The 14463-nt window shown below is 35.1% G+C and overlaps 2 protein-coding genes across 7 annotated transcripts in view; one reads left to right on the top strand and one right to left on the bottom strand.

The window, feature by feature from the left end:
- LOC126378477 (aldo-keto reductase AKR2E4-like) overlaps positions 1-14463 on the bottom strand; it is a 305847-nt gene that overhangs the window by 192283 nt on the left and 99101 nt on the right. The window lies entirely within an intron of this gene.
- Positions 1-14463, top strand: part of LOC126378536 (protein quiver-like) — a 112776-nt gene that overhangs the window by 25857 nt on the left and 72456 nt on the right. For 2 of the 5 annotated variants that reach the window (XM_050026967.1, XM_050026965.1), the window contains 2 exons: positions 593-739; positions 1371-4537. The exons of the other annotated variants lie outside the window; for them this stretch is intronic. In XM_050026967.1, coding sequence (XP_049882924.1) covers positions 593-739; positions 1371-1564 — 341 coding nt within the window. In that variant the 3' untranslated portion in view covers positions 1565-4537. Of the gene's footprint in view, positions 1-592; positions 740-1370; positions 4538-14463 lie in introns of those variants that run through there. 5 annotated transcript variants of the gene reach the window in all.

Below are 14463 nucleotides of genomic sequence, written 5' to 3'. Positions count from 1 at the left end.
AGGCTCTAGACAGACGGACCGCATTTCAACTGCAATCCAACCGCAAATTGCAGTTCAGGTGCAGTTTAAATGCAGTTGACACGACTGTAATAGAACTGCAAACCAACTGTGCAGCACGACTGCAATTGAACTGCAATCGGACTGCCCGTTTGGTTTGCAGTTCTATTGCAGTCGTGTCAACTGCATTCAAACTGCATTTGCGGTTGGATTGCAATTGAAATGCGGTCCGTCTGTATAGAGCCTAACGTGACCTAGCGTGGTGGTGTCCCGAGTGTTGCGATTCAGGGAGCAAGAATTTGTAAAGCCGCAAAATATTTCTGTGTGTACGCATGCATACAAACTCATAAGTGAGCTTAAGTAAGTCTATCAATCATAGGCTGACGCGTCTGGCCAAAGTAATTTCATGACCTAACTAAGGTAGGCAGAGAGGATAAGTTCAAATACAATAAACGATTATTTTAATGCCGATTATCGTTCAATGCACGGCGAGAGATAGAACTGTCAAATGTGACATTAGTAGTAAAATTTGTGATGTTCCTAATCGATCGATTTCGCTCCGTCTGACTTTTTGTTTTTAATTTCTGGCCCACAGCTCGAACGATCTACTGCTATGAGTGTGACAGCTGGACAGACTATCGGTGTAAGGACCCCTTCAACTACACTGCACTACCTCGCGATCAACCTCCTCTACAAACTTGCAACGGGTGCTGCGTGAAGATGGTGCGATACTCCAAGAGCCGTGAGTGTTATTTTAACCGATTTCAAAAAATAAAGAGGTTATATTTTTTTTACATACATACATAAACTGCACCCACACCATCAACCTGCAGTGGAGTAGCGTGGAATATGCTCCATACCTCCGGTTGATTGGACCTTGTGCCCAGAAGTGGGATGTAAATGGGCTGTTTACGTATGAATCAACTGGCGGAGGTATGGACTATCACACTGCTCCACTGCGGGTTGATGGAGACATTTGGACTAGTAACCCGGGACCAACGGCTTTACGTGCCTTCCAAAGCACGGATTCATTTTACTTTTTCGGACAAGGAGGTGATTTTACATAATGTGTACCTATACTATGTGTACTCTTGGAAATATTTCTTGACGTGTAATATTTATTACGAATAAATAATTGAATTGATTCATCCTGCAATGTCCTAACCAAACGAAGAACAGTCTCACAAAGTGCAAAACAACAATACAAAAACGCATTATTGCACACATAAACACACAGTGTCCCCATTTGGAAACGAACCCAGACCTCCAGATCGTGAGCCCAATGCTCAAACCACTTGCCCAATACTCAGACCACGGAGGTTGTTAATAGGCATCATTACCTATGTTTAATTCATTATTTTTCTTAATTTCAGCGTACGAGGTTGTCCGCCGCACCTGTACTTCACAACTCCAAATAAACCTCTTTATGGTGGACCACGTATGCATGATGGAAAGTACTGGCAATGGCCATATGTGCTTTTGTGAGGAGGACATGTGTAACACAGCGTCGACAACCGGCACATCACTAGCCTTGGTCGCAGCACTAGCATGCGCATGCTTCAGGTGAAGTAGGACGCTAGTGGCCACATGATCCAGTCGATCGGTTTTCATTCGATATTTTACGTCATGACGTCACATGACGTGTCATGTCGAATTTTGTACTGAGGTTTACCGATATTAGACGTCAAAAACGCGCGGGAAATAGTTTTCAAACTGTCTTGATGGATTTTGGTTTCGTCTTTTTAGTTTGTTTTTTACACAGTTTTGTAATATTCTCGGTGTCGATGTTATCCATAAAACAACGGGACTGTGTCCAAATAAAAAAAAGAATATTTTTCAGAATCCATTAAATTAGTTATCTAATAATGTTTTATGCAACAAAATTGACATTATTTGTAACTTTAAACAGTAAACTTGTAAGTTTATACGTCATATAGTTTTACCAACACGAAATTAGGTCATAATACACGTCTAATATCGATAAACTCGTCAGTATTATTTTAAAAACATATTTATCAATATCGATAATCGATACATGGACGTAACTAATAAACAGGCGTTAGTGATGTGCAAGTGTCGATAATCGATTGAACAAAATCGATCGACTTGAGTGTGGCGATAAGATAGAACGAGATTTAACCTTTCTTCGTCCAGCGTAGATGTAGCTTAGAATTGGCGTTTGGTTTTTACAATACTAAGTATAAACACTTTTTATCGCCCGTTTTAAATGAATTTATCATTCCCATTCGAGTCCCGTCCGAGTCAGATTTTGATATTTTTTTTTTTTGTAAATTTTCAAGTAAGTAAATAATGCAGATAGCGTAAATTTAGGAATTTTCGGTTCACTCTATTCGACGATTTGCCTAATCTACACAAATGTATTCAATAGTCAATTTATCCCTTAGATTAATGTTTCAAATATTTGCTACACATTTAATTTTGTCTATTGAGGTAAATGTCAAAATAACTGACTTTCCTACGTAAAGGTAGCGTAAAATTTAGTTTACTAGTCTAAAATTTTGTGGGTAAGTACATCTCAAAGACAAACGAAGTGAAATAAAAATAGGTCATAGAATTAAGAAATATTGGCATATGAGCGCTGTGAAAAACTCTTTCAACTTAGTATTGTAAAAGCTAGACTCCCGTTTTTCATCTTAAAGCAACTCTCATGTTTGCGGCATTTTTTGCTCTAAATTACTAACTTAGTCTTAATCTAGCTATAAAACAAAGGAGTTTTCCATTTATTGATGAAATTAGCCTGTACATATTGCTCAGTCACATAGTGATGCGCGAGTAGAGTTTATCGATATCGTCATCGATGAATCGATCGATTACAAAAGCTGTGACTTTGCTGCTTTATGATTGGTCCAATTTAGGCCATTAGAATTCGCTCCTAGATGCACATTTTATAGATGTGGGACACTTTAGATAGAAAAAAATGATTCGAAAAGAACTAGCGAGTACTGCCGAGTAGCATAGACAAGAGATTCTAATAATATAAATAAAGGCTGTTGGTTTGTTCGTTTGTAAAATAAGGTATACAAAAATTAGGCTCCTATTTCATAAGTAACTACCTATTGCTGTATTTAAAACACTCCTAGTAAAAAAAAGCATTTGGATTAAAAAAAATCAGTTTGCCGTGATCACTCTCATTTTGCTTTAGTCTTTAAATAAAACAATTAACTCTTTCAGTCATGCTTTTACATATAAAATATCTTAAACTTTTATGGTATAATTTTAGCATCATTTACCACTAAAATATCACAAGAAGTAGGAAAAAAAAATCTAGGTATTAAGGCTTTTGAGGAATGAGGTGGTCAGTAGCACTAACCACCATGACTGATGGTACAAACAAAACAATGATAGATCCAGTATGATTTTTATTAATTTTAAGGATAATAATAAAGTTTCCACATGCAAAATTAAAAATTACTTTTTATGGAAATCTGCAAAACATGTTTTTCCTTTGCGCAAGCAAAGTGGGACCTTACATGTATTACATTGCCATACAGTACGAACTGGAGATATTTTGGTGCTACATTTGCAGCATCTCCTCGAAGTGCTTCTTTCAGGTTGATGGCGACTGCATTCAAGGCGAATTTCCTGAGGGACCGTAGGCTTGTGGCGTTTAATAGATGCAGGACCTGGAGAAGACGCGGCAGAACTGCGATTGCTGTTTACTGATTCAGGCCTTGATTTGTTTCTGACATATGATGGCGCTAGTAAGCCCTGGTATACGCTTCGTCTGTACTCTTTCAAAGTCAACTGACTAAGATCTGGGCGTGAAGAGGACTGCAGTTCTTTATAAATTAGAAAAGCATTGACAACACAACAGTCAAGGAAATGAAAAAAAATTCTGTGCCACCACTTATGGGATTTTCTGTCAACCGCATAACTTCCTTTTAGTTGATCAAATTTATCGACAAAATTCATATTTGCATTATAGTCTTTCACTGCTTCTGGGCAGGACATTTCAATACTAGTACCGTCGCGCTCTCTGCGGGTAACTTTTCCGACATTCTTAGGATCATGGTAGTTTGATAAAATAAAAACAGATCTCTTATCTTTCCATTTCAGAACACTTATTTTTGTGTCACTAATCCGGTAATCGTGTTCACCTCTTTGCAAATGCTTGTCTTCTTTTAGCGTCGGCAATAACTTTCTATTTGAATTTACTGTTCCACAAGCAAATATTTTGTCATCTCGTAATTTTACTTGCAAAGGGTAACTATTAAAGTAATTGTCAAAATATACCTTATGATTTTTGCCTTTCAGATCTTCGCAAAAATTCCTGACAACTTTACCACCTAAGTCAGTTTCTACGTTAGCACCTTGCTTACCTGTGTATAAATCAAAATCCAGGCAGTACCCTGACTGAGCACACATCATCCAAACTTTATACCCCCTTTTAGTCGGTTTTTTCGGCATGTATTGCTTCAAATAATTTCTGCCTTTAAATTTTATCATGCTCTCATCAATAGCAACTTTTTCAGATGACTTGTAGTTTTTCCTAAAATTTAGTTTTAGAATATCGAGTAGAGGTCTAATTTTATAAAGTTTGTCAAAATATAAGCTTACCTACCTCTCCGAGTAAACATCGTTGTTTCTTGCTCCGTTAAATAAAATAAAATTTTAGTGTTTATAGTGTGCTTTTCATCAAAAATCTTTGTTTATTGGACGGTTATATCAGTGAAAATACAGTGACATTTGGGTTTAAACGTAATTCTACGTATAAATCGACTTTCTATACAAAATTCCATTGGAATGCAGTGAAAAATACCGTCAATAACTCGTCAGTGCAAGTGCTTAATCGAAACGCGTAAGCGCCGTATTCTCCACGGCGCTTAAGACCTTTTTCTCACGGCCCTTATAATGTGCAGCTTGAATCAATAACAATAGGGTGGCATTAGTTTGGACTCCTACCATTATAATTTTATAAGTTATTATATTACCTATTTCTTTTGTTATAACTGGTGAATAACGAATATGCCTCTTAATCGGACACCGCCAACAGTATCTGCCCAGGAGGAAACCGATGACGTCACGACCCCGGATGTCCAACAATCCCCACATGTTACCATGAGAGCTGCTAAGAGACCAGCGTTTGGCTCTCCTAGCCCAAATACCGACTCAGCGGTAGCATCGGACGGACCGGTTACCTCGGGACAAGTTCGGGACATAGTACAAGAGGTTATTGGAAAGGTAATGAATGGGTTTATGAAACAATTCAACAATACTCTAAGGGATACTTTGAACACGGAACTTAAATCCATAAAGGATGACGTTCAGGAACTAACCAAAGCTGTTGACCATATGAGCAGTCAATATGATGATATTCTAAAGGAACAAGAAAGCGCAAAAGAGAAGATGAGAATACTTGAGTCAGAAAATCGTTCTTTAAAAGTGGCAGTGGATGATTTGAGGTCACGTTTTAATCAAATGGAACAACACGCCCGTTCTAACAATGCTGAAATTCAGTGTGTCCCAGAAAAGAAAAATGAGAATTTGTTGTCCATTATAACTAAACTAGGGGAAGTAGTAAACTGTCCTGTTTCTGGCCAAAACATTTCTCACTGCACCAGAATTGCGAAGTTGGACCCCGACTCCGGTCGTCCGCGGTCTATTGTGGTCCAGTTTTCAAACCCTAGGGTTCGTGATGAATTTTTAGCGTCGGTCATCAAGTTTAACAAAACGAAAAAAGGCGAAGAAAAACTAAACGCCTCTCATTTGGAAATCAGTGCCTCAAAAGATCCAATATACGTTACTGAACATCTCTCCGCTGCAAATAAACAATTACATGCGGCAGCCCGTCAAGTTAAAAAGGCGAAGAATTACCAATATCTATGGATTAAGAATGGAAGGATCTTCATGCGCAAAAATGAAACGTCGAACTATATACTTATCAAGGATAAGCATACTTTAGATAAACTTGAGTAGTAAAATTATTTTTATTTCATTACTTTGTAACAGTTTGTGCAGTGGAATTTTATATTTTCAAATTCGCGTCTCTAAACATTTATTACCAGAACGCTAGTGGTATGAAAACTAAAACGCACTCTTTCTACCGTAATGTCTGCTGTTCGAACTTTGATATAATTGTTATTACTGAAACTTGGCTGTGTAGTGACTACTATGATTCAGAGTTATTTAACGATAATTATACTGTCTATAGACGTGATAGGGAGACTACTGTGCACAGTGACATGGATGATGGTGGTGGCGTTATGATAGCAGTGTCTAATAAGTACCATTCCAAGCGAATTATTTCAGAAAACAATTTAACTGAAGATCTTTGGATAGCGATTGACTTAGAGGCACCAAATTCCAATAGCATAAAACAGCTTGCTATTTGTGCCGTGTACATTAGACCCCCTGTCTCAAAAACTACACTAAAAGATTTTTTTGAAAAATGTAATATGTTCTTTGATAAATGGGATTCTCCCGTATGTATTCTTGGTGACTTTAACTTGAGAAAAATCATATGGCCTGTTCTATACCAGACAGGGACAGTTCCTGATGTAACAGCTTTGGAACAGTCATTACTCAATTTTATTAATTTGAACCACTTAAAACAATATAATTTTATAGAAAATGACAGCGGTAGGTTCTTGGACCTTGTATTGACGGATGTACCCTCCTGTGTAGTCACTAAATCCATCGACATTTTAAGCAGGGTACATCCTCTACATCCCCCCCTTCATATAGTTCTTCCGTTGGAGGGCAAGGAGCAGCTTAATTATAATGACCACCCCCGCCTTAACTTTTGTAAAGCAGATTATTTTTTAATAAATAAATCTTTGGAGAATTATGATTGGTCAAATTTATTCGCAACAGCTAAAGACGTCAATGAAATGCTCTCAAGATTTTACACTTCTATTAATGAAACTATTCAAAATTTTGTTCCAATGACCAAACCTAAAAACAAACATTACCCTTTCTGGTACAGCAGAGCACTCATTAGGATTCTCGCCGAAAAGGAAAAGGTCCGCAGGCGATTAAAGAAATACGGCAATCCGAGAGATGCACTTGAGTTCAACCTTCTACGTTCGAGAAGTGAAAGAGTTGCTCTTTTAAATTATAATGACTATGTTAGATGTTTAGAAAGTAACATTACAAAAAATTGCAAATATTTCTGGTCTTTTATTAAGCAAAAGAGGGGAGGTAAGAGTAATTATCCTGTTACAATGAGTGATGGCAATACGTGTTGTTCTGATGGTGACGGAATCTGCAACTTGTTCGCTGGCCACTTCAGTTCGGTATATGAAGATGTCAACTCAGTAATTAATAATGACTCTCACAACAGCCCTAGTGTTGATGCAATAAATAGTGCTGATTGTTTCACAAATCTCTGTATTGGAGAATCTGAAGTTAAAAAGCGCTTTAAGTCCTTAGATAAATCCAAGGGTGCTGGGCCAGATGGAATTCCTCCATTATTTATATCAAATTGTGCTGACACACTAGCTGTGCCGTTAATTTTAATTTATAATTCTTCGCTAAGCTCTGGTATCTTCCCAACAGCATGGAAAATGGCAAAAGTTGTACCGATCTATAAATCTGGGGATGACGGACTAGTCGGAAATTACAGACCGATCTCAATTTTATCGGCTTTTGCTAAAGTACTGGAAGCTCTTGTTTGTCCACATATTCAAAATTACTTTAAACAGCATCTGTCTGATCACCAGCATGGATTCACTAGAGGTCGATCAACTTGTACTAATTTAGCGTCTTTCGTAGAGACAGTTATTGGTCATATGGACTCAAATGCTGATGTTGACGTCATTTATACCGACTTCAGCAAGGCTTTCGATAAAGTTTCGCATAGTATTCTTGTTGATAAGTTGGCGAAGTACGGATTTAGTGGTTCTATGTTGCACTGGCTTAAATCTTACCTAAGCAATAGAAATTTCTACGTAGTAGTGAACGGATTTGCCTCTAATACATGTAAAATTACCTCCGGCGTCCCCCAAGGTTCCCATCTTGGTCCTATCCTTTTTAACATATTTATAAACGATATTCCAGATATATTTCAATTCTCAATGCCATTTTTGTATGCCGACGATCTTAAATTAGTTAAAAGAATTAATTCATTATCTGATGTTAATCTACTACAAAGTGATTTGAATAGATTAAATTTATGGTGCAAGTCGAATAGCATGTATCTTAATGCTAATAAATGTTTATTTATTAAATTCACACGTAGAATAAATTTATTTCGATCAGCTTATTTGCTAGAAGGGACCATTTTAAGTGAGGTAGAGTGTATAAAGGACCTGGGTGTGCTAATTGACAAAAAACTTACTTTTGTTCCGCATATTGAATCAACAGTTAACAAAGCGTCCAGGATGCTTGGTTTTGTTTTAAGGAATGGTAAAATTTTTCGTAATGTTCGTGTAAAAATACTTTTGTACAATAGCCTGGTTAGAAGTATACTTGAGTATGGGAGTGTGGTGTGGCGACCCCATTATGCGGTCAACTCATTGCATCTCGAACGTATCCAAAAACGTTTCTTGTGGCATTTATCTTTCTCTGCTGGAATTTCAAAAAAAATTAAATCATATGATAAAAGACTTGAACACTTTAAAATTAATTCCCTCTCAAAGCGAAGAGAAGTATTGGATATGGTTTTCTTGTACAAGATTATCCATAGCATGGTTGACTGCCCACAATTACTTGGTAGTATAAATTTTAAGATCCCATTCAGACTTCCAAGATATCGTGTAATGATTTTTCATCCACCGCGTCGCAGAACAGTACTGGGTTCCAACTCCCCCGTAGCTCGTATGTCTAAGCTTTATAATGACTGTTCCAAACATGTTGATATTTTCGCTGATACGCTGCCGGGTTTCAGAACCAAAGTTATAAAATTTCTTAGATCGGGGGTATAGTAGCATAGTAGAGAGAGTATACTCTTAATTGGTAATTCTATTTTACTATATTATATATTTAACTATACAGCTGGGCGTTCATCTAACTTTTTTTTGTCTAACTTTTTTTTTTTAACTTTTTGTTTGTTTGTTATTTTTATTATTATTATTTTTTTTTTTAATGTTTGAGGAGTGACAAACGATGTTTGTTATATTCTACCAAACATTATATTATTATATTCTTTTCTATTGCATGCGGTGCTCACCTGTAATTAGTTACGCAATTAGTTTTAAGTCTTTTGAAATGTAATTTATACATGTATTATTGTAGTAACTGTTGGTGTGCCTAATAAAATAAAATAAAATAAAATAAAAAATCTAAGCTATTTCTGTCGGGCATAACGCTGTTATCATTTACATGTAAATTATTCAAAAGCCAACTGAATCTATTGAAGCTCATAAACTTCGAAACATAGCTGTCATGCAAATCAGGAGCTGACGACCAGTAATCTCTATAGCTCGGCAACTTTTTTATTCCCATAACCAAATTCAAAGCGATAAAGATATCCAGTTCTTCTGTAGTGGCAGGTGTATAAGGCTTTCCTGATTGAGTAGCATACAAGTTTGTTTGAAAACATAAAATATCTTGTAAATGTTCTGTCCAAAAACGGCGAAATAGTAAAAGAGGCGTTACATTCTCCATGCTAAGAATTTCATCAGTAATACGCACACTTTCAGAAAACTCACCTGGTATATCCATTCTGTAATTTTTCTTCCATTTCGGAGCTTTAATAGTCGGTCTGTCTGAATTTATGGTGGTGGACTCTGTAGTATCAGGATTTTCGCATACTAAGCTAGACAAAGGGATGTCATCATCGGGATCAAAGTTGTCAAAATCGGTTACTGGAACTTCTTCAATCAAATCGCCTAACACCAGCGAATTTGGATGATCTTGTGGGTCTTCTTCATTATCCTCATCGCTGCAGTTACTCTCGATACCTGAAGGAATCTCTTCCAACAGGTATTCTGCGATTTGTCTATCATTGAGCCGCGACATACTGAAATAAATACAAAAAAACCTATGTAATTACGTTATGACTATATGACCACAACAGTCACGGTGGTTAGTTTACTAACCACCATATTTCATTTGTTAGAATTAATTGAAAATGCAAAAGTAAACGTAACTTTATGTGAATACGTAAAGAATAGGTATAGGAGAACACGTTGAGTACAAAACATGAAAGAAAAAAGCGTACTTACCCAATTCACAGTACTTTTTATCAAACACTTGCATAAAAACACGTTAGCGCAATATTCAATTCAAAACAATTAAACTGTCATTCATTCAGTGTGCCGCCTAACGGTCGTATCTGGTCAATCATTACTCGAACTTTTATGATAGTTCACTTGATTTTCGTTAGATGGCGTTGAATTAAATGAAACAATTCGGAAAGAGGTGGTTAGTGACACTAACCACCAAGACTGAAAGAGTTAAAAATATAAAATATACTTACTTACATAATAAAATAGCTTGGACGCCACGGAAGCCTTTTTTCAAAATAGTAACTACTGATCTAAGGAAAATATATTAATAAAAGATAATAATACCGACCACTGGACTGCTTTTGATAAAGTTCGGTTAAGAATGAACCTGCGTGAATCGACTAGGAATATAAATAACATGAATAAAATAAGTTTAGGTCAATGAAGATTTGCTGCAAAATTACTTTATAAGAATCAAAATATAATTGGTTGTGTTACCTATACGAGCAAAAAATTATCAAAATGTTTTTCGAATTACAAAATTAATCAAAAAAGAAAATTGAGCGAGTATTCAGAATTTAAAATCATAAAGCAATGAAAGTTTCTTATTCAGCCAACGGTAAAAAGATATCACAAACAGCCTTAAAATAACCAAATAATATTTTTACAAGTTTTTTTGAGTGTGTGGGTTAGTTAGGTTAGTAAAGTGTAGAACGAGATAGCTAGATCGAAGTTGTGTGCGAGGGGACGGAACGATATATTTAGTGTTACTAGCGGTAATAAATAATTTTAAACTAAAGAAACACCAAGTAATATTAATCGTTATTGTATAAAAGTTATAATCGTTATTTTATTGTTAGGTGTGCGAACAGAAGATATAATAAGTATTTTTTAGTTTTTAATTTAATAATGGCTGGACACGAATTATAATGAATAGAAATTGAAAAAGAAATATCGATCTTTGTATGAGAAAAAAATATCGATGTAGTGTTTAATGCAAATACAAATATTGTTTCGGTTTATTTTTTCTTCATTATAATGGGAAACGGCTTTATTGCAGTTTTTTTATTAATTTTGAATAGGCACGTGATGTAGTAGATCATTAACTTTGTCTCTAAATTAGAGATGCCAAATTATCGATAGCTCACTATCGATGTTATCGATCTAATGGACCTGAAATGTAGCAAAATTCATTAATGTTGGACAACAATATTATATCGATAATATTGTTGTCCAACATTAATGAATTTTGCTACATTTCAGGTCCATTACTTACATTACATTACTTAAATAGAAAACTGTTTTATAGATTAAAATATGCAATAAATCACAAAGATTTTATGTACCATTTCCGTTAAAATGTTAAATTAAAACAGTAAAAATAATTGCACTCAAAGATTGCAAAGCAGGGAAAAATGTGCTTATTCGCAGATCGATATTTTTATTTCATATTTACGCTCACAAAACTGACGCTGCAAAATGTTGAAACAAAGTGATATTAGTCGTCAGTTCGACAGCTGCGCAAAAAGAGTGCTCCTCGCGGCGCCATTTTAAAACAAAATTTCGTGTGCTGGCCAGTTATAGACGCATAGAAATATTATTCAAACACGAAGACAACATTAGGTAGTCATCAGCAATAAAATTGTATAGGGATTTAATTAAAATTATTATTTTTATTTTTTATAATATTTTAGAGATAGGCGTACGGTTTTTCTTATATCGCCATATTGAATAAGGTATATTATAATAATATATAATTAACCAATGAGTGCAAAGCTTAGCCAGATTAAAAATAAAAATAAATTGTATGTAAAGAATTATATTATTAATATTAGGTATAGAAAACCCTACTATATCAGTTTCAAATCTTCCTATATACTTGTTATTTACTGATAATCTTAGAAACTTGTAGAAATCACGTATGTTGAGATTAATTTGGACAATGATAGGCGGCCATACTCCTTTTATAAAGAAAATATTTTTGACCACTCAAATCCATCCAGCTCACAAAATATTTTTTACAAAATGTGATATCCGAAATAACTTATTTATTCCAACGAAGTAGTCATATAGTAGTCACTTTTTCTTTAGTTTAAACACAAGCAATAAAATATAAAGTGCTGCTTTTGCTCGCGACCCGAATATTACCAGATAAAATAGAGTATTCAGGGTGTTAGTGACATCGTAACGAAAACTTTGAGGTATGATTCAGATCATGATTCTGAATTGATATCTGGTGGAGTTTTCCGTCGTAAAAGTATGGATCTGGAAGTAATTAAACAAAATACTTACATTTTCATGATTATTTCGGCTGAAAATTCCACTTGTTAACTCAGAATAATGAGCTGAATCATCCCCGTCAGTATTCGTTACAATGTCACTAACACCTTGTATACATACGCGTCACGTAAGAAAAGTCGTCGTCGCTTTGTTGGAGAAAGACTACTATTACAGTCTCTTCATATATTTATAATAACGAGATTTTTGTTTTACACGTCTTACTCTGGTACAGTCATGAGCAATATAATGTACCCACTTTAGGACTCTGTTGCACTAACATATTTGATAATTAGTGAGACTTACAGTTCAATTTGTCAAAAAAGTTAATGTGACATGGCACCAAAGTGTATACATATTAATGCTCGTGACCGTGTACATGGTCTAATATCAGTTACCTTTTAAAACCAGTGCTGCCCAAAAAATCGATACTATATCGACGAGCCCCAATCCATCTCATTTTAGGTATTTATTTATTAAGTAACGATAGAAAAATATCTTCTTTTTTAAAAAGAAAATGGCCGCCGGCGATCCCGTTGCATGTGTAACGATCATTGACTATTTTTTATCAAATTATAATTAATTATTAAGGTTAGTAATCTCATGGTGCAAGGTTTTGGCATGTTGATGCACTGTAGGCTTCTCATCGGCCATTTGACACCTTGGAATGCTGCGAATAATAAGGAAAAGGGGTCTTTTCACCCAAAAAGACTGTGAAGTGGTAATGTTTTGAAATTTTTGTTTAATTTTACCTAGTTTGGTTAGGACATTGATTGGTCACCCAATTATCCGAAAGTACGATGATCCATACTTCACGTTAATAACTCGACCTATATGCTTAAGTATGTAGTCGTTACATGAATTATGTCAGGGGTCTCTGGGAGTTCAATCTTAATCCACTCAGGTCGATCTTTGAAAAAATAATTAGAAATATTCATTTCTTTAACAGAGATGGTCATTGAATTTACAACCTAAGGGTTGACAGATATCGCCCAAATAGACAGTTAGTCTTGTTTTTAAAGATCGTTGCAGCCATATTTGTTTTGCAATGTTGTTATGGTTTCTATTTAATTACAAATAAAAATAATATGAGTAGGTATCGAAAAAGTCAAACCATAACTAAGAAAAATGTCTTGATAAGTATTAATAACGGTTTCCTTTCCGGCCAAGTAGTGAAGGCAAACCTACAATTAGTCACGTCTAATAAAATAAAAAAAATGCAATTATTATTTTAAATAATTTCCTATTTGTGTCTGAAATAATCATGCGAAATGACAATGGCAACATTACTACTTCATAGATCTTTTCTTGGGTTTGTTTGAGTTAGCTGTTACTATTACGAAAGACAGTTTTGTTATATTGTTAAATAAAATCACCGAAAAGCTTTGTTCAATGTACTTATAAAGTTTTCGTGAATTATTGTCATCACTTGTCGTGTCCCAGTCTCTATTCGATAGTCAAAAAGAGTTGGAAATAGTCGCTGTCGATATTGTAACTTTTAAATATCGACTATCTAATAAACTGTCAGACAACTCTATTTTTGACTACATGGTCGTATGGCTTTAATATTTGTTTTATAAATGACAGTATCCGTAACGTGCTGCTCGGATTTGTCGAGCGACGCCGTGAACGAGCCAACTCAATTGGCTACGTAAAACATAACTCAATTTTATTGGCTCCTTTGTCGCGTTGCGTGCGATATACGGACAGGATGCTACGCGGACTGAAGTGTGTTATTTTTATAATAAACAACCATAAAAAGACAAGACTAAAAAAGTAAATACATAGAAATAATGAATTATTATTAAACTACGTACACATTAATATACTTACGTTACAGCTAACTTGAACCTATCTTATTTAGATACTTAAGTCCTAAGTAATCCTTATTGCTTGAATTTAATACTAAAATTATTACTACTTTTAAGGATACATTGTAGTGTTGAAATATATTTTTTGTTTTCCGAGCGCCATCATCGAATTTCATGATACTGGCCAAAACGAGTGATCACGTGATAAAACAACGGTTGTGATTGGTCGATTATTTTCTTTTTTAAAA

The sequence above is a fragment of the Pectinophora gossypiella genome, chromosome 26 (assembly GCF_024362695.1).
Source record: "Pectinophora gossypiella chromosome 26, ilPecGoss1.1, whole genome shotgun sequence".
In the NCBI taxonomy this organism is placed as follows: Eukaryota; Metazoa; Arthropoda; class Insecta; order Lepidoptera; family Gelechiidae; genus Pectinophora; species Pectinophora gossypiella.
Note: the sequence above shows the minus strand (reverse complement) of the source record. Positions and strands in the feature narration are given on the sequence as shown.